At 32.7% G+C, this 24484-nt stretch overlaps 1 protein-coding gene across 1 annotated transcript; it reads left to right on the top strand.

The window, feature by feature from the left end:
- The first annotated feature begins 5588 nt into the window (after window positions 1–5588).
- LOC132738709 (uncharacterized) lies at window positions 5589–7304 on the top strand. Its single transcript, XM_060726301.1, has one exon. It carries the CDS (start codon window positions 5589–5591, stop codon window positions 7302–7304), a length of 1716 nt encoding a protein of 571 aa, XP_060582284.1.
- Window positions 7305–24484: the final 17180 nt, after the last annotated feature.

Genomic DNA, 24484 nt, shown 5'->3' with positions numbered 1-24484 from the left:
TGATTGACGTAAGAAAAGTATTTGCAATTTAAATCAACAAAATCTGGTTTCAAGCTACGTTTTTATAAACGCATAAAAAAGTTCAAAATGATTAAACAATTATCAAATGAACAAACAATTTTTAATAATACAAATGCATGTTATATGTCAAAATAATAGAATGAAATGTTATTGTGTAAAACCAGAATAGACATGTAGTGATGGAATAGTGCAATCTATGGAAGCCCTGCAGGGACATTTTAAATTAATATTTAAAACTAAAAATGAAATTCTTAATATTCAAAATTTTATTTTAAATATTTAATAAATAAATCTTATCATGAAAATGGACGCGGGAAACCATTCCCTTGACAGATTGACGCCACAAGTAGCGGCAGCGAGAATACGAGTTTTATATACAAGAAAAACTGTTTTTAGAATCACACTAGGACACGCACACGCACATAATTTCATGGTGAGGACTGGCTTGGGCGGTTAATTAATTTATTTTTGCAAAAAACAATCCGTCCCAGATTGCAGGGGTTTAAGGTCAGAATTGGGAATATATGATAAATTGGTACAATTGTTCACCGCCATGACAAGGTGTGTCGCACGTAAGACCCAAGCTCAAAGGTCAAGATCGCATTTACTGGTCTTTTTTATACCTCCATTTTTGATGCAGCTAGAAAATAAGCATTACAATCAAGCAGACTGGACATGCTGCCCTTTAGGATTTAGGTACTGTTAATCTTAAATAAAAAGCCTTTTTTTTCAAGACGAGTGTTTAGAGGCCACCATCATCCTATTATTATGATCATTGATTTGCCTTGGGAATTTACATTACCAGTCTTATAGGTTGAAGTAGTGTGCTTTTAAATGCCTGCAGTTTGCAAAAACCTTGCCACAGGTTTGGTAAAAAAACTTTAGATGTAGATCAAGGAATACTTCCTACATCTAGCAGATTATATTCTCGAAGGTTGTGCTCATTGAAAGTAAAATGACAAATAAATACAATGTCAAAAAATAATCTATGCTGAAAGAAACCTCATTTTACCACAATTTATCAATTAAGAGGCGTTCTAAAATAAATTGCACCCATTAATTGTACAGCAACATCATTACATACATTATTGACTGGTTTACAATACTTCAACATTGTTTAACAGCTGATTTTATCGAAAATGATTGGGAAGGTATAGCTGAAACTTTTAATTTAAGTCATAATATTTTCAAAGATTCTATTATTTATGTTTTGGAGGTTATATAGTTTGATATCAGTTATAAGGTATGTCCCTCTAAGGCTAACATTGTATGAAATTGTATCTTGATAAAACCTCTTATATATTTATTTTAGGCAACTGCTGTGAAGAAAGACAGAGAACAGGCAGTGCATATAAAATGAAAATGGGATGGCAGAACAACCGAGATGGAAAGTACAGAGTTGATACTGAAGCAAAAGGTGGATAAGCACGAGTAATGTATTACACATTTGGGGAAAATCTGGCAGTAGAAAGGATAAGAAATCAAGCGCTTAGTTGCTATTTCCCGGACGAAGAAAGTAACATGGACAGTGTGGAGGACTACGACTTCTCATTGGCTTAAGCATCAGGACAAGTGATTGACAGTTATACTGATGTAGACCAAAATCCATGCAGTTTCACAGAGTATTTTGAGCTTACAGTTTGTATGCATCACAGTGCCATATATACCTGAAAAAAAAGGAGAACAAAGTTTCATGATAAATGGAGTCCCTATAGAAAAGAGCGCAGAACTATTTACATAAAGTACAGCAAAATTACGCACTCATTATATTCTGAAGAACAATCTGAAGTATTTGCCAATCAATATCGCGGTGCTTAATGGGTCTGGTAGTCCAGAAAAAGATAATATAACAATATGATCCGTTTGAAGAAAGATGAGTATGTGGTTTCTAGAACACAGTTTTCCTAGACAGAGATGAAAACGTTTATATTTATCTAGAAGCTTCATCGCAGCAACATTATGTATCGAATGTGCTTAATCAAATATTTTGTTTTTAAATTGATGATAGTAATTGTTTGATTCTTGGTAAATCACAATTGTTCATATTAATAATTACATTCATTTAAAAATAGTTGATAAACGGAAATTTATTTTGTAGTGGTGTCAATCGTGGGTTTGTTTTCATGTGAAATTGTATGCAACTGACATATATGCTGTAGCCCTGTGATAATAATAAGCATACAAACTAATTGACAATTATAGATTATGATGTGATTATGAATATTATAATAATGTTTGCTTCTTTAACATTTTTATCAATGTAAAAGGTTAGTTTTTAGTACCTGCCAAATGCTCAAAGCACATTCGTGGCATATGTTTATTTTTAGTGACAGTTTTTGTTCTATTTAGTTGAAAAATAATCATTTTGTTGAGTTTGCCTAGTTGATCCTTCAGTTCTCACCCACATGGCAAAACGTGTTATGAATACCGTTTTAATTTTATGTTGTATGCTGTAGTTACCCCAGATTGTTATCAATTGGAAGTTGAACCTCCTTTGATTTTGTACTTTGATTAGTCACTGAAATTAAAGAGTAAAAGTTGTTACTGCCTTATTTTTAAAGTGGACTGTAATTATACTTTTTAGCAAACAACTATAGCCTATCTCTGAATGGTTTGCCTGCTTAATGCTCGGGGAAAAGTAAGGGAAATTTTCTACTTGATGGAAACAGTGAATTTGCGTTACTTTGGCAACAGTAGCATAAGGGATGATACCTAAGATGTCAAAGTACTGTACTTCTATTTCTATCGCGGAACCTGTAACCAGACATAACATCAGACATCAATCTTGTAACCAACTGTTTTAAAAAAAGATGTCGAAAATGATGGGGTTTTCTGTCATTGTTAATTTCAGTCATTTTAGCTCACAAGAGTTAGATTTTTTACAATAAACGCAAAATAAACAAAATATTGATGGTTTAAAAGCTTGTCACAGACTTAGTGGATCAAACAGTAGTATACAAAAGTTTATTTGCCAGTTTATTTAAATCAACATTTTAGGTGCATAACTATTTCCATTGAAAACTGTTCAGAAATGAATAGAGCTCTGTGTTTAATTCAATAAAGAAAAAAACCTGATATATCTTGATTCCTTTTTAGCTCAGCTCAAATGTGAGCTACTGTCATTAGCCGCTGTTTGTCGTCTGTCGGTGGGTCTCTCAACATTTCCCTTTTGAACACAATACAGGTCACATTTTGTATCTTCATCAAAAAATTTTTTTTATTGTTTATCTAATTGATTTTCTAGGTCAGCTTGGGTTATCTGGGGTCATAAACTAGGTCACTAGTTCAAATAAAAAAAACATATAAAGAACACTTTGGATGCTGTATTTTTTACTTGAACAACTTAAAATTTTATGAGAATATTTGTCTGGATAATCGTTAGGTCGAGTTTGAACCTGGGTTATATGGGGTAAAAATAGATCAAATTAAAGAAAAACATTTTGAACACTACAGATCGATTGTTTTAGAAGGAACAACTTGTAACTTTATCATAGGTCATATATGTTGGTCAAAGTTGAAACTTGGTCTTTTGTGGTTAAAAAGTCCTAAAATTTGACCCCTTCTGGAGAACATTTGGCAAATTTTTCGTACTGCCTACAAAGAGCTCATAAGGTTTATCTTCTAATTTCCTATATACGGTTTACTTAGCTTTCTAGTAATGTTTACTCTAAGTCAGATTTGTCATGCAATCATTAATGAAAAATCAGAATGTTTCAAGAGAGGTCTCGGGTTTAAGTTCTTTTATTATTTTCTTTTCCGTTTGATTTATGACCTGTTCTAACAATAAGTAACGCGAACTCGCGATCGGCCTAGAAATTTTAACAAGCAGTTAAACATATAAAGCACATACTTCGGAAAACCATGAACATTAATGTTTAATGTTTATTCATTAAAAAGTATATATTATTGCCTAGTGTTCAATCATCTGGATTTGTTTCATATTCAATATCCTACAAATCAACATTAACACCATAATCAATAGAGCTTGATAGTTCTAGTACATTAAACAACATTCTATTTCTGGTCTTCCAGTACAAGTGCCATCATGTTTTTGTGGTCGCATAATGTGTAAATTCCAGTGAAAACAATGCGATAAAGTCCAGCTTGAAGAACATCCGTTACATAAAATCGCAAGCATTCTGCATGAATAGGGTTTGACGTATCAATTCGTCCACGAGCTCTCAAATCCTTCAACGTATTCATCCACCATGGTACAATAAGCCGTCTCCGCTAAACTGCAATTCTTTTACGATTTCTTGTGGAGTATACATGACACGGTGACACCCTTAATTATTACAACGAAGTATCCTCTTTAACTGACGAAGACCAAGGCGTACAATGTGGCGACAAAGGAGAAGTAAAACAATTTCTGCGTACTTGAATCCATCATGAAAATACTGCGTAATCACTTCTAACCTTCAGATGGCAATAGGGATGACACAATTAAATGTTGACACAGGAGTCACTTTCAATAAAATGTTAAAGGCAAACATCAACGGGATCTCCATGTTCACGACCTTAAAAGAAATAGAAATAAATGAAATATAGCGTTATTAAAACAAAAGGGCTGGGGCTATAAACATGTAAATATTGTTATCCACCACCACCAACTAAACATTATCGTTAGACAAACCTAACCCCCTGACTAGCAGCTATATTTCTGTTAGTTTTAACACTTCAACAAGAACAAAATGTAAACTTTCTCAACTGCTGCTTTTGACACCATGTAATCAATTAAATGTAAAGTGGTACCGTATCTAGCGTCTTTGATAAATCTAACATAATCGTTTCAACTGTTAGCATGAAAAATATAAAAATCGAGATATAATAATTGACGGAATGTTTATTGTATACAACCCTCGTATATAAAAAATGGCAATTATCTGTAAGCAGCTACATCGAATTTGCCAGTTTTTCTTCGTGCAAGAGACCGTTCAATTCAAATATCCGCGCCTTATGTATTCTGATCTTATTTTAAGTATTAATAGTTAATTTTTAAATATTAAGAATTAAATTTTAAATATCAAGTTTTAAATTTTAATTTCAAATGTCCCTACAGGGCTTCCATAGCAATCAGTCATCTTTACACAGAATATGTAAAATGACAACATACGTTTTGAGATTTAATATTTTAGAAAGTTTGTTTTCTTGTTTTCAGTTTGTTTTCTTGTTTTCAGACGTGAAATTTTTTTTAAAAAGAACGTATGATGTAATATGATATAGTGTATTTCTATGATCAATATAAATACCCGTATATGATTACTATCAGAAAAAGAAAGGTAAAGTTACTAAGTTGCTCACACATTTAACCGATTTGTTTTCTTCTTGAATATGTTCCAATATTTAAACGTTATGATTATTTATAGACAAAATTTACAACAAGCAGGGAAATATGGGCTTACATTTATTTTGTTTGTAAGAGCAACAATTAACGGATATAACTTACTATCGTAATAGTCAAACTTGAGAAAAAAACTTTAAATATAATTTATATATCACAATTCAAAATTTGAGAGGAATTTCATTGCTTTCATTGTGGTATAAAGATTGATTTTCATAAAAACAAAATGGAAGTATCAGGTCGAAAGGAATGTGATAACAATCAAACAACTTACCAAGGGAGACAACGTCGAATTCTTTGTCAGCCCTGTGAGTGTGAGGGCGACACAATAGAAGCGGTGGCATTTTGTGAAACTTGTAAAGAGTTCATCTGTTCTCCATGTTTGAAGGTTCATCGGAAATTGGCTATAAGTAAAAATCACGTAATCAAGTATAAGAATGAAATGCCAATATCAGGAAAAATGAAAAAAGATCCATGTACGGAGATGTGTTCAGTCCATCCTACCGAAATAATAAAATTTTATTGTGAAGACCATAATTATGTTCGATGCGGAGATTGTATGGTACTTAGTCACAAGACGTGTTCTGTTAAGCTTGTCAATGATGTATCCGACAACTATGATACCAGCGAGGAATTCGTGCAGATCAAGAAAAAGATAGAGACCCTTCTGCGTAGAATTTCATCTGACCAAAGTGATATTGTAAATAACATAAAGGCTTCTGATGAAATGAGAGAAAAAATTATTAAAGACATTTACATTTTTCGACAAGAGATTAACGAATATTTGGATAATGCTGAGACAGATCTGCTGAAGCGAATAGATCAGCTTACATCTAAACAAGTGTCTCAGCTTGGGCATATGCAAAGAGAATTTGAGTCTATGGAAACCGAGATGAGAGAATATCAAGATAAAATGAGTAAAAATTCAGATAAGATTAATCAATTGTTTGTAAAAGCAAAATTTGCTCATGAGAAGATTGAAGCCTGTCAGAATTCAACAGAGGCGCTAGCCTCTAAATGTGAGATCGAAATATTTGACTTTGTAAAGTCTGAAGTGTTAGAAAAACTTGTAACAGGCAAACTTCCCTTTGGTATTATCAATAAGAAAAAACAGAAGTTACGTACACACAGCAAAAAGAGCATGACAGATGTTCAAAGACTGCTGTTAAAAAGATTTGATGCCTGCAGGTCAATTAAAGACACCAAATCTGGTTTCATAACAAAAATGAAATTAATTTCCTGTGATGAACTCTTGATTGTTGATTATGGAAATTATTGTCTAAAACTTTTAAATGTAGAAGATAATGAGCTGACCTGTATTTTAAAAACAGATGGAAAACCATGGGATGTCACTGCAATCAATTTAGGATTATTCGCAGTAATTTTAGTCAATACAGGTAAAATACTATTCGTAAATAAATCAAAAGGTATTTCTAAAAGTCACAGTATTAAGGTCAGACATGACTGTAGAGGAATCGACTACCGTAACGGAGTTCTTGTTGTATCATTCGACTCTCCAGCATGCGTTCAGCTACTTGACATGAAAGGAAAATTAATGAACGAGTTTGATATCGAGAAGCACTGTCCATGGCCTTATTATATAGCTTCATGTAACGACGATAACGAAAGTTTCGTTGTGTCTAATGTCTTTGAAACTACTCTTTTTGAATTCACTGTTGATGGAAAAGTAAAAAATAAGATAAAAAGCAATGGTTTAAAATCACCAAGACAACTTGTCATGACACATGATGGGACGGTTATTGTTTGTTGTGGTGGTATCAGTGATAGACTAATCATGGTAACTCCAAATACAAGAGAGGTGCATCCTATTGCTGTGAAAGGTGTCAAGAGTCCCCTTTGTTTTGCGATTTCCGATGATTTGACGAGGATGTTTATTTATGACAAGTCAAATAAGGATATCAAAGTATTTGATATCAATTGACATATATTGTAGGCACAACTAGATGTGTTTTTGTTAAGTACTTTCGGACCCTCATTATATAATTATGTAGATCTTCTATCTTACTTATCAAATTGTTTGAAATCCATTGAATGAACAACTAAAATATGTTTTCACCACATATTACCGGACACTTTCACACTGTAACATGTACAGAGTTATAATGGATTAATATTATCAATGATATGTAAGATATTTTTTCTATAACTATACATTGTTTTGTTCGTACTCCGAAACCTATCTTAAATACATCTTGACTGTTTGACATATTGTAAATTTTGATGTCGTATGCCATTAATCTGATTTGTTTTGACATCAACTACATCTTTATATTATAAGTCATAGATATTTTGATAGGTTATATGCACACATATAAACGGTTGTTTGTATAACCCGAGTCGTCAAATATTTACAATGATAGCTTTAATTTACAGTCTCACATTTCTTTTAAATCATTCATATTAGAAAATGTTTTGCATTTTGTTACTGAATATTTTTTATTGCAGGGTCTCTTATATAACACGTTTTGAAGTTTTTCTTTTATATAACACTAGACTGAATATCATTTTAAGTTTGTGTATTAATTGATTAAATCTTCACGATCTGATAAACCTTGTTGTCAACCTAGAAAATAAATGAATATTAAATCGATACATTTTAAATGAAGTTTTTGTAGAAACCCGTTAAAAATATGTGTTATACAAAGAAACAAGAGACAAATACAGAACACATTTATTTTTTGTTATTGATATTTATCATCCCTTTAATTAATACATACAAACGACAGGCAAATTATCTACAACATAATATACAATGTATATAATGCCTTACAAAAGCAAACATTTGCTTGTATATAATATGTACTTGTTGTGTACATGCTGTGAGCTAATAAGGAAAAGTTTGTTTAAGATATACAGCATTAAATGGGTATGCTGTGTACCATTTCAAAAATACACAACAGAAAACCAGTTTGCCTCTAAAACACCTCATACTGACTGATCGTTTTGGAGGTAGTCTTTTTATTGATGACCTGTGCAGGTCACCCTTCATTTTTTTATGAAAACCAAATAACCATGTAAAAGTGTGGTCAGTGTAACAATATTATTCTTTTCTTTATCTAATTGAATAAAATCTTTTCAAATTCAAACTGTAATAAATTGTCAATTATTTAAGGGTCGCAAATTAAAAAGAAGCCATTATGACACCTATTCACGAACTAAAGAAGCACGTGTGTAACAAATGAAAATGTCACATGTACAATTAAAGTGCATCAAATGTAGCTTAAGTGATACATATTCAACTTTAAGCGGTACAAATGCAAATAAAGTGATACAATGTAACTAAAGTGGAACTACAAATTTAACTTAAGTGATACAAATGCAAGTGAATGAATACAAATGTTGCTAAAGTGATAGAAATGCATCTAAAGCGGTGCAATGTAAGGATTTAACCCACTTCAGTGTTTTAGCAGAACCTCTATATGCTTGTAGAAATTATGACCACAAAGTAGGAAAATATTGCAGTTTTTGCAAATTCATAGATTTCTCATTCATTATCACTATATAAATCGGTGCAAACAGATGAAAAAGACGTCATCTTGTTTAATCATTACTTGTCCGGTATATACCTAAATACGGTATTTAGTGTTGTGTTCAAACACTTTTTGAAGTCTGACTCCAAATTTAATTTAAATGTTACCGTGGGAATATACCTTTAAGCGTACAAATGTACCTTAAGTCCTACAAATTTCACTTTAGTGGCACAAATGTATCTAAAATCAAATATTTAACATGTAATGCTTTATAAACTGTCAAGCTTATTTGACAATATGAAGTGAACAGAAAGATTTATTTTTCTTAGTTTTCATCAGTAGGCTCATGTCTTATTTAGATTTCTAAGATTTAATGAAAAGTTTCCAAGTAAAATTTCTAAGTTTCTGTTCAATGTTGTAAAATAAACTTTACTATTTTGCACCATGACTGATAACAATACTTGCTATCTATTTCTTTCTAAAATAACCCTTCTTTATTTTGGAATGGATTATATCATGGTACAACTAAGGATTCCCCAATCACGGCGTCATGTAGTTTACTTACCGCGCTTATTTAAAATATCGTATTGAAGTTCTAAGATCTTAACGATTTTCATTAATTTGAAAAATTAGTAAAGTTAGTAAAGTATTATTATAAACTAAAATGCAAAAGAAGATAAACCAAAAGTACCACTACATTTTCTATATGAAATACGATTTATGTACATGAGTAGTATAGGGGCCTCTTTAGCCCCAAGACTGCGCATGCGCGGTGGCCATTTTGTTTTCTATTGATAGTAACTCATTTGCATAAAAGAAATGACCTTACTACACATGCGCGCGGCCGTGTTGAATAACAGACGCGCGGCGGCCATTTTGGATTATTTTTAAGAATGACATTATCACGTTATAAATAGAAATAATATCTCCCGGAAGTATACGGAGCTGACTCGTATACACGATCTTAGGGCTTGAATCGCGGACATTGAAGGTCAGGTCCTCGGCCCTAGATGGGGAGATAATCACCATTATTATAACTACAAATAACCTTTTTATAAATACGTGCTTAACTACACATATCAATTAATAAAATCATTGTTCGAATAAAGTAGAGTCTCTTAAAAAAAAATGCAAACGGCTTGATTATATTTTTAATTAGTAATAAAACTGACTAAATATTAATATATTATTTTTTAATGTGTTTTTCTATAAACATTCCAAATAAAAGAAAATACATTAGTAATAAGATATAATTGAAAACCGACTGACTAATTGACTCTCTATAATACTATCAATAAGACAATTTAATTTATTACTTTAAATTTGTTTCTTTATAAAATTTTAAACATATAACAAAATATATATGAAATTTATTTTCAATTTAATTCGATATTATGACTCTGTCAAATAATGTTTCTATATAAAATAATGATAAGGACATTTACTGTAAAATAATTTAATAAATATCTGCGTAAAATAACATACATACGATGTTGACTCCTCGGCGGTCCGAATCCAAATGACACAAATCATCAGTGTATTATTTCTAAAGTGCTCTGATCACGAGTGTAAAGTCGCCACAATGTATGGCGTGTGTTTATTTAGGGACGGAAACACTAACAATGGCCTATTGAAAATGTAAAAGTTAATCCTTTAAAGTAGCCACTTGGTCTGGCGTATGTTTAATTAAGGGACGGATATGCGGACAATGCTCCATTCAACTGTCAAAGTTTATCGTCTAAAGTAAAAGCGGGTAATTAATTATTCATTGAAGTGTCAGTTTACCACTGGGGCATAATTTTAAACTCATTTTGGAAAAAAGAAACGTTTTAAAACTGATCATCACGAATGTGCAAATTAAAAAAAACTATTATAACCGAACAAAAAAAACAACATAAAAAAGCGTTTTTCGTCTTTTGTGCAACATTTTACGATATACATTTTGATTTTTTTCGCATCAAATGATAGACCTGACAGAAATGCTTCAAAATAAACCCTAGGTTCTCGATTCGATTTTTAAACCGTTTTCGAGTTATGGGCCCATTAGCGTTTTTAAACCCATTTTTTAAAAGTTTATAAAACCCTTAGATTTATATGCCGTTTGAAAGATACAGAAAATGTATTATTATATAGATCTATCTTTTACTGTTTCTGAGATAGGAGAGAAGTTTAATATGGCAAACAAAATCACTCATGCGGAAAAACGCGCATAACGTTTTCGTTTATGAACGAAACATAGTCATGTTTGGTATCAAATTGAAGGTCTTGACGAGTACATTCTGACGCTGGCGATAGTAAAACGTTAATACTGGAAGTCAAAATCACTCATGCGTAAAAATATATATTTTGGTTACTAGAGCAACCGAATCCGATATGATTTTTAATTGTTGACTACCAATTGAAAGATTAGTTCATTACCTTTAATTTACAACCCCCATTGTCGATTCGATTTTCTGCCGTTTTTGAGTTATGACGCAAGAGCGATTTTAAACCCTAAATTGCGAAAGTCATTAAAAACGTTACAACTGTTTACCAATCGATTCGTCTCGTCGCGCTGATTAAGAAAATATATATTTTTTATGGGTTTATCTTTTACCGTTTTTGAGTAATTCGAGTTAAAATTCACCGGAAGTGACGTCACAGAAATTTCAAAATCGAAATCTTCGTTATTACTTGACCGAATATATACGTGTTTGGTATCGTTGGAAAGCATTTTACCACGCCTGTTACCTGACGCTATTCAAAAAAACCATTGGACCGGAACTGAAATCACTGAAGCGTAAAAACGTGTTTTCTGTACCACGCCTGGACCGATCTAAGGCGTGTTTTGGTATCAAATGAAATGTCTCAAGCCGATCTTTATGAATACGGACTAAATCGAAATTAAAATCACTCATGCGTAAAAATCATTAAAATAACTAAAATAAGCTTACCCCAGTCTTAACTCCTCGCAATCTAAATCGGAAATGAATGAATCGCTACGGTTAATCGTAATAAATGGAGTAAAAAGAAGCGTTCTGATTGGTCACTGATAAGACAGTACTTGCACATTTTCATTAGTCTAACTGCAACATGATTGGACTAAACAGGGAGAGGCGGGGACTAGTTGTCTTGTATTACGGGGCAAAAGCAGTAGCATAAGGCTATATAATGGGAATAAATAAAAACAAAACACATAGTAATTTATATTTTTATTTCATACAGAACATTGTTTTAAAACTAGTGATATACTTGTGTTTTGTCACTTCTTTTTTCTAATTAGTTTCTTCATTTTAGACACTACTGAACGATCATTGTGCGACTTCTGATACGGATCAAATTCTTTGACGATGTTTTTCAAAGTCTTTCCCTGATATCGTTTTTATGACAAAGTATGTGCAGTAGAGGCCGCACACATTAGACGAAAGTTTGTTGTAGTTGGCCGTAATTTCTGAGATATTTCTTGTTAAGTATCTTCTCAAATCACACGCCATAGCTTTCTGGACTATTTCCAACCGAGTCGAAAATATTTCGTAAGGTCCGTGTCTAGGAAAATAGAAGGCTATCCAATGTTTTCCCAGTCCGTTACTCGTATCTGTGTTTTGAAATCACAAATCTTCCATTTTGTTTACGAATTTCATCAGCCGCACACACTGTCATTGGGTATCTTTTCAATATATTTTCTAGTCTGGTAATTATCCATTTTAGAAAGTGAACCGAGTCCAGTCAATATCCTTTTTACGCTTCTTAGGCGCCGACGTTTCTATATTGGAATCACATAATCGTTTTACTTCCGACTTTGCCATTCAACCGCTTGTGTTACGGAGCTAACCATATTAACCACAGGGCGTTGTGCATTTTGAAGCTTCTCTTCCGTTTTTAAGCTTTTTCTCCGTTTCTTTGAGCTTCGTTTCTAGTGTCACGAGCCTTCTACGCGAATAACCGCTACCTATAATGTACCGCCTCTATGATCGGGTGTCCACGAAACCGTCTCTCAAATCTTTAAAATGCTGATACCATTTATCTGGGTCATTTATATACGACACCCATTTTGTTGTTATATGATCGTACACCTCTATGGAACCCAAGATCATTCTTACGGTATTTGTATTCTCCATCTGATATGTGATCTTCATTGTCATCATCTTTATTATTCTCACCATTAAATCCTTGATGTCGTGATTGGGCCATAACGCCTCAAACCGGTCTTTTTCTAAGTTTAACGGCTTGTCGGATAGATTCTTCAATGGTCATGTCGTGCTGATGTCTACATTTCTTCGCTGACTGGAGAATTTTGTTGCTGAGTGGGGTCCTCTTGTAATGCGTAAAAGTCAATCAGAAACTGGGCATAATTTGTCTCATCTTCTTTCTCAAATATGGCAACGCATCATTAGCAGTGCGAGCATAAGCCTCATCAAAAGAGTACTTTTTGATCTATGTAACTGTTTTTAGCCCGTCTTTAAATTGTTCTTTACAAGACTGTCGTAAAGGCTTTTGAAATCTTCTATCCCATATGTCATGACGTTTGCGTTCTTCTTTGAGCTCTTCTTTTATACGCTTACCAGGAGGTCCATAAAAAAGCTTGTCTCTTTACACCTCTATCACCACCTCTCTATATGCTCTTTATCAGTATCATCATCTGCATCTTCATCATCATCATCATCATCGTCATTTATCGTCGTGTCAGACGAATTACCTTCACCGTGTAACTGGTTCTCCGGAGGTATGTCCATCTGTTTTCTAAGTTCTGGATTGTTGCCTCTAAATGTCATTACATAAACGATTATGTTCAGGTGTACTGGATTTAAGATCTATTACCAAATAACCGTAATGTTTCGCCGTAGCTTGTTTTCGAACCGTTTCATAAAAAATGGCACTGGATGTGGGATATATTCTTTTGGCCAATGTAGTCGTCACTGCTGTCCGTCGATAGGATTATTGAACAATCTCAGGTACTGGGGTATTTAAAGCGATGTCCCCTGTAAGCTTTTCCTTGAGGAAATAAATTCTGGGTGAGATAGATAATAGATATGTTTTTGTGGTGACTGCCCTTGGTAAAAAAGATCAGCAATTCTTTGATCGCATTTGGCTTCTGTCATTAAATCGTCAGAAACAAACAAGTTCCTTTTACGGGTATTAATAATATCCTCTTTACTATTCAAGTAGTCGGGGATACCTCGTACAAATTCTATCCAGGGTATTCTACGGGGAAGTTCATCGTACAGAGGCTTGCCATTGCCCCGTAACACCGTATGATGTGCTCTGGTGGCGGATTTACTAGATCGGATAAAAAGCAGTGTTTTAGTCCATTCAGTTTTTCCACTACCACTAGGCCCGGAGACGACCATGGAAAATGGGTGTTGAAAATTCATCTTTTCTGAAGTGTCCCTATGAGTGATTTGTTGCGATAATGAATCACTTTTAACAGTGTCATCACTCCCATGTACAATAACGTTGATGTCTCAGCATGACGTCACGTCTTGAGAAAGACTGCTGGCAAACAGAACACTGATTCATTATTAAAGTGGTCACAGAAGTACACTGCGTGTATTCTTTTTCATCTATTGATATGATCCATCCTTCTTACGCTGTAGACAGTTTTCTTTGTGATGGCGGCGGTGGAGGTGGCGGCGGCGGCGGCGGCGGCGGTGGCGGCGGTGGCAGTGACTAAAAGAATTACACTCTTAATTCATGTAATCTCTCCGCTACAATATAAACGGAAATATGTATTTACTTATTATACTTTACTCTTTCTGCAGTGTCATGACCTTGTCTATACTTGAAGTAAACCTCTTTAGGCTTATCCACTGAAGTAGGTTCAAGTCTATGCCGCGAATTGTAGCCGTTCCATTAATGAACTGTCTAATATCAAGGAATACATAATTAGCCTGATTGAACATTGTAGCATATAAAATTGTCTTGAAGATGAAACTGCTCAACGAAAGTGCATACAGTTGGTTCATGCAACTTTGGTCGTATTGTCTCTATCGTTGGCTGGTACACCACAATCCGAGTACACGTAAATCAAGAAAAACAGGTATAGTACATATCAAGGATATCACAATAATCCCTATCCATTTGATAAAGTTTAAAATGATAAGCAGGGATGTGTTTCGAAATGAAACACTTTCCTCAACGTCAACATTTTCCAAGATTTGACGCATTGTCATAGCCAATCATTAAGTGTTTCTGGTTGCCAATCACCACCGCTAGAGTTTTTGAAGTCAGAATGACGAAGGGGGCTAAAGCGCTCTCTTATATACTCTCCACTGGGCAAGTCATATCTTTTTTGGTAAGAACGTTATCGTTCTCCATTTTGATTGGTTGATAAAAAAATAGCAATACCGGTTTAAACCTGTCGTAACTGGACCAAAAACGATAGGCTATAGTAACTTGTCATAAATAGTTTGATAGGCAAGGAGTAAAGACTGGGGGTAAGCTTATTTTAGTTATTTTAATGATTTTTACGCATGAGTGATTTTAATTTCGATTTTAGTCCGTTTTTCATAAAGATCGGCTTGAGACATTTCATTTGATACCAAACACGCCTTAGATCGGTCCAGGCGTGGTACAGAAAACACGTTTTTTACGCTTCGGTGATTTCAGTTCCGGTCCAATGGCTTTTTGAATAGCGTCAGGTAACAGGTGTGGTAAAATGCTTTCCAACGATACCAAACACGTATATATTCGGTCAAGTAATAACGAAGAAATCGATTTTGAAATTTCTGTGACGTCACTTCTGGTGAATTTAAACTCGAATTACTCAAAAACGGTAAAGATAAACCATAAAAATATATATTTTCTTAATCAGCGCGACGAGACGAATCGATTGGTAAACAGTTGTAAAGTTTTTAATGACTTTCGCAATTTAGGGTTTAAAATCGCTCTTTGCGTCATAACTCAAAAACGACTGAAAATCGAATCGACAATGAGGGGTGTAAATTAAAGGTAATGAACTGTTCTTTCAATTGGTAGTCAACAATTAAAAATCATATCGGATTCGGTTGCTCTAGTAACCAAAATATATATTTTTACGCATGAGTGATTTTGACTTCCAGTATGAACTTTACTATCGCCAGCGTCAGAATGTACTCGTCAAGACCTTCAATTTGATACCAAACATGACTATGTTTCGTTCATAAACGAAAAGTTATGCGCGTTTTTCCGCATGAGTGATTTTGTCTGCCATATTGAAACTCTGCTATCTCAGAAACAGTAAAAGATAGATCTATATAATAATACATTTTCTGTATCTTTCAAACGGCAATAAATCTAAGGGTTTTACGAACTGTAAAAAAATGGTTTAAAAACCGCTAATGGGCCATAACTCGAAAACGGTTAAAAATCGAATCGAGAACCTAGGGTTTATTTTGAAGCATTCTGTCAGGTCTATCATTTGATGCGAAAAAAATCAAAATGTATATCGTAAAATGTTGCACAATAGACAAAAAACGCTTTTTCTGTTGTTTTTTTGTTCGGTTATAATAGTTTTTTTTATAATTTTGCACATTCGTGATGATCAGTTTTAAAACGTTTCTTTTCCAAAATGAGATTAAAATTATGCCCCAGTGGTAAACTGACACTTCAATAAATAATTAATTACTCGCTTTTACTTTAGACGGATAAACTTTGACAGTTGAATGGAGCATTGTCCGCATATCCGTCCCTAAATAAACATACGCCAGACCGAGTGGCTACTTTAAAGGGATTAACTTTAACATTTCAATAGGCCATTGTTAGTGTTTCCGTCCCTAAATAAACACACGCCATACATTGTGGCGACTTTACACTCGTGATCAGAGCATTTAGAAATAATACACTGATGGTTTCTGTCATTTGGATTCGGACCGCCGAGGAGTCAACATCGTATGTATGTATTTTACGCAGATATTTATTAAATTATTTTACAGTAAAAATCCTTATTATTACTTTATATAGAAACATTATTTGACAGAGTCATAATATCAAATTAAATTGAAAATAAATTTCATATATTTTGTTATATGTTAAATTTTTTATAAAGAAACAAATTTAAAGTAATAAATTAATTGTCTTATTGATAGTATTATAGAGAGTCAATTAGTCAGTCGGTTTTCAATTATATCTTATTACTAATGTCTTTTCTTTTATTTGGAATGTTTATAGAAAAACACATTAAAAATAACATATTAATATTTAGTCAGTTTTTATTACTAATTAAAAATATAATCAAGCCGTTTGCATTTTTTTAAGAGATTCTACTTTATTCGAACAATGATTTTATTAATTGATATGTGTAGTTAAGCACGTATTTATACAAAGGTTATCTGTAGTTATAATAATGGTGATTATCTCCCCATCTAGGGCCGAGGACCTGACATTCAATGTCCGCGATTCAAGCCCTAAGATCGTGTATACGAGTCAGCTCCGTATACTTCCGGGAGTTATTTTTTCTATTTATAACGTGATAATGTCATTCTTAAAAATAATCCAAAATGGCCGCCGCGCGTCTGTTATTCAACACGGCCGCCGCGCATGTGTAGTAAGGTAATTTCTTTTATGCAAATGAGTTACTATCAATATAAAACAAAATGGCCGCCGCGCATGCGCAGTCTTGGGGCTAAAGAGGCCCCTATACTACTTACATGTACTATAGGCACTTATGCTGCTGAAATTTACTATTCAAAGCCACTTGTTTAGATTTATGTAATGGATAAAATATGCATGCAAATTCTCATTTGAATCAGCTAGAAAAAAATCAAAATGCTTACAAAACAAACAAGTGAACAGAAAAAACCTGACAGTGTTAACAATGCCCTTTTTTCCCCTTTATGTTTTCGTGATGAAGATAGGCTTTTTGTTCATTAATTCACATCACCAAATTTCAAAATATTTGATTTTTTATATCATTATATTCAAAATTGTATTGTTCTGAGGTTTATTTTTTTTAGTTAACTAATCAGTAGATATGTAGCGTTGTAATTGTTAAATGGTAAATAAATACCCCTTCTTAATGTTTCACAAATGAAAACAGGTAACTATTTCGGTCATAAATTTTACCGAATTATTCCCCCCCCCCCCTTGTTATGTTCTAATATTTAAACTTCCTGTTTTACAAGTATTTATAGAAAAGTTTACAACAAGAAGGAAAATATAGGCTTATATTTATTTTGTTTGAACCAGCAAGAACTAAGTATCGTAAAAATTATCGTTGTCAAACATGACGACAAACATTTTATGTCAATAACATCAATATAAATTTGAGAGGATTATATTGCTTTCATTGTGGTAAAAAGATTGATTTTCATAGATTCAAAATGGAGGTATCAGGTCGTAAGGAATGGGACGATAAAAATTCAACATCTAACCAAGGGAGACAACGTACAGTTCTTTGCCAGCCTTGTGAGTGTGACGGTGATACAATAGAAGCGGTGGCATTCTGTGAAACTTGTAACGAGTTCATCTGTTCTCCATGTCTTAAGGCTCATCGTAAATTAGCTATGAGTAAAAATCACGTGATCAAGTCGAAGGATGGCCAATATCAAGGAAAAAGCAAAAAAATCCATGTTCGGAGTTGTGTTCAGTCCATCATATTGAAATAATAAAGTTCTATTGTGAAGACCATAATTCTGTAGGATGCTCCTTAGTCACAAAACCTGTTCTGTTAAACTCGTCAATGATGTATCCGACAGCTACAATACCAGCGAGGAACTCATGCAAATCAAGAAAAAGATGGAAACCCTCCTGCGTAGAATTTCATTTAACGAAGATGATTTGGTAGATGGCATAAAGGCGGCTGATGAAATGAGAGAAAAGATTGTGAAAGATATCCATTTTTTCCGACAAGAGATTAACGAATATTTGGATAATGCTGAGAAAGATCTGCTGAAACGAATAGATCAGCTGACATCGAAACAAGTGTCTCAGCTTGGGCATATGCAAAAAGAATTTGAGTCTATGGAAACTGAAATGAGAGAATGTCAAGACAAAATAAGTAACAATTCAGATAAAATAAATCAATTGTTTGTAATAGCAAAACTTGCTCAAGAAAAGATTGATGCCTGCCAGATTTCGATCGAGCAGCTAGCGTCTAAATGTGAGCTTGAAATATTTGATTTTGTAAAGTCTCAAGAGTTCGAAAAAGTTGTAAAAGGTAACATTGCCATTGGTGTAATTAATGAACAAAAGCGGAAATTACGTACACACAGCAAAAAGAGCATCAAAGATATTCAAACGACGCTGTTAAAAAGTCTTAATGTCAGGTCAGTAGACGACACAAATGAATGCTTAATATCAGGAATGGCATTAATTTCATGTGATGAACTCTTGCTTGTTGATTTTAAAAATTATTGTCTAAAACTTATAAAAGTAGATGAGAAGAATGAGATAACCTGTAGATTCAAAACAGATGGTCAACCATGGGACATAACTGCATTCAATACAGGATTATTCGCAATAACTATAGTCACAACTGGTGAAATACTATTTGTAAATACATCGAATGGTATTTCTAAAAGTCACAGTATTAAGGTCAGAAGGGGATGTAGAGGAATCGACTACAATAACGGAGTTCTTGCTGTATCGTTCAGTAATACAGCATGCATTCAGCTACTTGACATAAAAGGGAACATAATGAAACAGTTTGATGTCGCAAAATATTGTACATATCCTCATTATATAGTTTCGTGTAACGACGGAAACAAAAGCTATACTATATCCGATTACTGTAAAAATGCTCTTGTTGAGTTTACTGTTGATGGGAAAGTAAAGGATGAAATAACGAGCAATGACATGGAATCACCACAACAACTTGTTATGACACATGATGGGGCGATTATCGTTTGTTGTCAAGACATCAGTGATAGAATTAACATGGTTACACCAAATACAAGAGAGGTACATTTTATTGCTGTGAAAGGTGTCAAAAAACCAATTTGCTTGGCGATATCTAATGATCAGACGAAAATGTTTATATATGACTGGTCAAATTATGATATCAAAGTATTTGATATCAATTGACATATATTGTAGGCACAACTTTTGGGTTTATAACGTGTTAGCGGACACTCTCACATTGTATGTGTAGGTCCTCTATTATTTTTTTCAAAGCGTTTGATATCAATTGCATATAAATTTTATATATTATAATGAACAAATATAATAAGTATACTTTTTTGGATATTTACAAATTAAATTTAGGGTAATCACATATAATCAGATCCCCTCAGGTTGTTTATATATTTTATTTGTTCATATGAAATATTTAAGGTATCACAATTTCTGTTCCATATGCATTGATAATCAATGAATTAAGAAATATTAAGAAATTTGTGATAACCATGTTTAAATGCGATCTTCATCATGTATGTTTCAAACATTTTATCAATAAATCAAATTTATATAGATATATGAGGGTTGTTTAACAATAACACAGTGTGACATGATTCATTTAACGTGTACAGATTGATTGATTAATATTATCAAATTCACAATGATATGTAAAATATTTTGTTTTAGGTGGTACATTGAAACTTATCTTAAATATATCTTGAGTGTTTCACATATTTTTTCTCTTTCAAATAGTAAGATAAGCATCTATGTTAGGAGAAGTGAAAGGCACATTATGCCTAAGAAGCGAATAAATAATTACTTCATTTAAATGTTATTATTTTCAAATAATGGTTTAAGAGTATATTACTTGCTTTTTAACCTAAAGAAATTCGCATTAAATGTGACGTTATTTGTCATTGAAGTAGCATAATATAAACAAAATGCTTCTTTGACTGCCATACAAAATATCAATCACTGTTTCTTACTTATTGCCAAAAAACTGTCAGAAGAAAAAGATTAAATACGCTTTTGGAAACCAAACTAACAGAGCTTTTGAGAAATAAAAAAGAAAGCATTTCTTCGACCAATGTGCCTTTAATTAAAGATTCAATAGTTACTATAACATAACTTTTTGCATTATTCAAAACATTTATAGCATTTAAATGATTATTATAATGATTAAAATTATTGTTATATATTACATAGACACTTGAAATATTACGATTTATTAGAAACAGAAGCTTGGATGTCGTGTCAATCATTCTATTTTGATTTCGACATTATGGTTCAAAACAACTACATCTATATATAATAAGTTATATATTTTTTGACAGGTTATAAAGTCCAATATAAACGGTTTGTACATATAATCCAGGCCGTATTCTATTTTAAGAAAAAAATCATAAATCGACAGCAGGATTTTCAAATAAAAAGCGACGTTACAAACGTGTAGTATTTTAAAATATCAAATACTCTCTTGACAGCTTTAATTAACACACTTTTCACGTTTTTTATTCATTTTTTATACTAGAGAATATTTTGTATTTTGTTACTGAACATTATCTTTTTATTATAGTGTCTTTTATAGGACACGATGTAGAGTATTTAATATAACACTAATCTGTGTATCATTTAACATTTATGAATAGAAGAAATAAATCTTGATGAACTGATAAGTCTCGTTGTCAATCTAGAAAAAAGATATAATTATTTAATCGACTTTTAATTTGTTATAAACATCTTGTTACCCCTTTAATACATACAAACACCTAGCATTTTATCTTCAACATAATGAACAATGTAGAAGTTTCCTTACAAAAGCAAATATCTGCAAATATGTGTATAAAATATGTACATTTACTATGTGTGTACATGCTGTGAGCTAGATAGGAAATGTATGTTTTACATATACAGCGTGAAATGTACATGCTGTGAATCATTTCAAAAAGTACCCAGGAGAAAACCAGTTTACATAAAAAGTCATACTGATTGGTCATTTTGGAAGTCGTTTTTCACGCGGAAGTGAGAATTAAAAAGTGAATATTTAGTATTTAAACGACAGGTTATATTTACTGCATTCATCAAATTCAGAACAGTTGTTTAAGGCCTTAGCTTCTGTGACGACTTTTCTTAAACGAATGAATGCTGAAGACAGGTTAACTTCTAACATACACAAAACAGTAAAAATGAGCCGGGTCCTGACAAAACCAACATAACGGGTCTGCGACCAGCATGGATGCAGACCAGCCTGCGTATCCGTGCAGTCTGATCAGGATCCATGCTGTTCGCTAGCAATTTCTTTACTTGTTATAGGGTCTGTAAGCTAAAAGCATTGATTCTGATCAGACTGCGCGGATGCGCAGGCTGGTCTTGATTCATGCTGGTCGCAAGCCCATTATGTTTATTTTGTCATGACGCGGCTCAAATATATGGTTATATGGTACTACCTCATTTAGACTAATGATAGAAATATACCAACGTCAGAGAAATAACACAAAATGTTCATATATCTGTATTTCTAAGACTTTTTGGCATTGTTTTAGTATGCCATATAGTGTTTATCAAAACACTACAATGAAATGCTATACTATGCCCTTTCCGTTCATCTCCGTATATAGGAATCAAACATGATTGACTCTATGATGGTCATTTTTTAAAACCCATATTGACCTAATTGTCTTAATTTTTGTGTCCTGCCTAGCTGTGTCGGCACGTTTTAGGAAATGTTCTTGCTGCCCTTATTTCTGAGTCATTGAATATTTTTGTTATGGTAATTGAGTTTTCTTTTTATACGTGTCTATTGATCATTGATTCTTGCCTTTGACTTATTTCAAATTTTGTTTGTTAAAATTCTCCGTCAGTGCTTTACAGTGTGTCCTCCTGTTTTGGTACTCTGCCAGTGGTCCAGTTTAGCTGTTGTTTGTATGGGGATACGGTAATTGAAGGCAGCCCTTCATTGATGATCTTTGATTGATACATGTTATACAATATTAAATCCTTTATGAGTGTCTATCGTAATTTATTATGAATGAAAGATGCAAATATTATAGAATGAACTTCAAAATAATTATTTTCTACAAAGCAAAGCTACGCCACTCGTGAGAATACTGTTTTTAAAGCCCACTCGATGAAATAAAATTTCATCTTACACACAAACAAACAAATATCCTCTATATAACTTTACTCTAAGGTTTGCACTAAAAGAGGATCATGCGTATTCATCTTAAGTGTTACTGCTAGGAATGAAATGACGTATTAGATGTTTACTGCCGAGTATATGATTTCATGTTTACTTATTTAAAACAAGACCTAAACTTTTTAAAAATTTAACAAAACTGATATTTGATATACACTCTAGTGAACATTTAAGTACAAATATCTTGCAATAAATGCCCATAGCTGCATCGCTCGTAGTTAAAATCAATACATTAATCAATACACTTTATACTTAGATAAAGTACCTACGTTTGAAATTACTTTGTTTATTCACAATATATGGACCAAATCTTTTATGAATTCCGCTACATACACTTATATGTAGAATGTTAAATTCTCGTCTTTCAGCAATAGATATACGCATGTTCATGTGGTGTTTTAAAATTTCTAACGCCATTTGACATTGTTTAACAGAAGGTAAACTGTACAATTCAAATATGAAAGTTACGAATAAAATACTTAAGCAGTGAGTATTAAATTTTTAGATATAAAGCCCATTTATAAAATAAAATGTTCTCAAAATTTGAGATATGACGTTTCTGAGTAGCTCAAAAACTACCTTTAAAGCATAATCAATGCAAATGTATCGTAAAACCTTGTTGAGGAATGGAATGTCAAAAAGAGTACATAGTTGTACAGCCTCTTGCAAAATCAAAATGTTAATCAATAGATTTTCCACTTAGAGATACAAATACCTAAACATGAGCAAATAAAGTATAACATATATAGAGTAGTATTCTCTTGCTAAACGTAAGAAAATTATAAGCAATTTAAAGCAACATAATCTTGTTTCATGCTACGTCGTATATACACAAAGAAACAATTCAAAATGCTTAAAAATATCAAGATGAACACACAATATGTCATGTGTCAAACAAATCAAAAGAAAAAGCATTGTTGTGTGAATAGGAGTAAAGACATGTAATGATAAAATAGTACAGTCAGTCATGTTTTACACATAACATGTAAAAACGTCAAAACAACTTTTGTATTTATACTTTTCTTATATGTATTCGTATATTGTCTGTGATTTAATATTTTGGATAGTTTGTTCACTAATCTTTTAAAAAAAATGTAATATGATGTAATATGGTAAAGTATATTTCTTTACCCAATTTAAATACCCGCATATAATCACTATCAGAAAATATAAGCTAAGTAACTACTGTCCTAGGTTGAATAACTTGAGCCTTTGTTTACATAACAAAAACAATAACAATGCGAAAAATAGGTAAGGCAGATCAATGCCACAACCTATAAAAATGAAAATAAAACTACATGTTATCATATGACTTGTTAGCGCAGTAGGTAGAGCAACCGTGTCGGTAATGTGTTTTACCCGTACAGGCAGAAGTTCGACTACTGGTACGACACGTTTCTTTTACCTCAGAACAGTCAAATGTTCAGAAAACAATGTTGACCCTTTTTTTCATATACATACATGAATACGAGATCGAATATTTTATTACACTGCGATCAAAAAATACAAAAAGAAAATAGAATAGAAATAAAAAAAATTATTTACTATAAAATATATATCATAGGAAAAAAACAAAAAGGAAAACGAAAACTGAATAAATAATAATGATAAAAAAACAGATCAAGAAGTAAAAACTGTGGTTATAAA

The sequence above is a fragment of the Ruditapes philippinarum genome, unplaced genomic scaffold, assembly GCF_026571515.1.
Source record: "Ruditapes philippinarum isolate M1 unplaced genomic scaffold, ASM2657151v2 ctg777_1_1_1_1, whole genome shotgun sequence".
NCBI lineage: Eukaryota > Metazoa > Mollusca > Bivalvia > Venerida > Veneridae > Ruditapes > Ruditapes philippinarum.
The sequence above is the reverse complement of the archived record's forward strand: the minus strand, read 5'-3'. Positions and strand labels throughout refer to the sequence as shown.

Coding starts and splice junctions, on each gene's coding strand:
- LOC132738709 (XM_060726301.1), top strand. CDS start 5,589: ATGGAAGTATCAGGTCGAAAGGAATGTGATAACAATCAAACAACTTAC.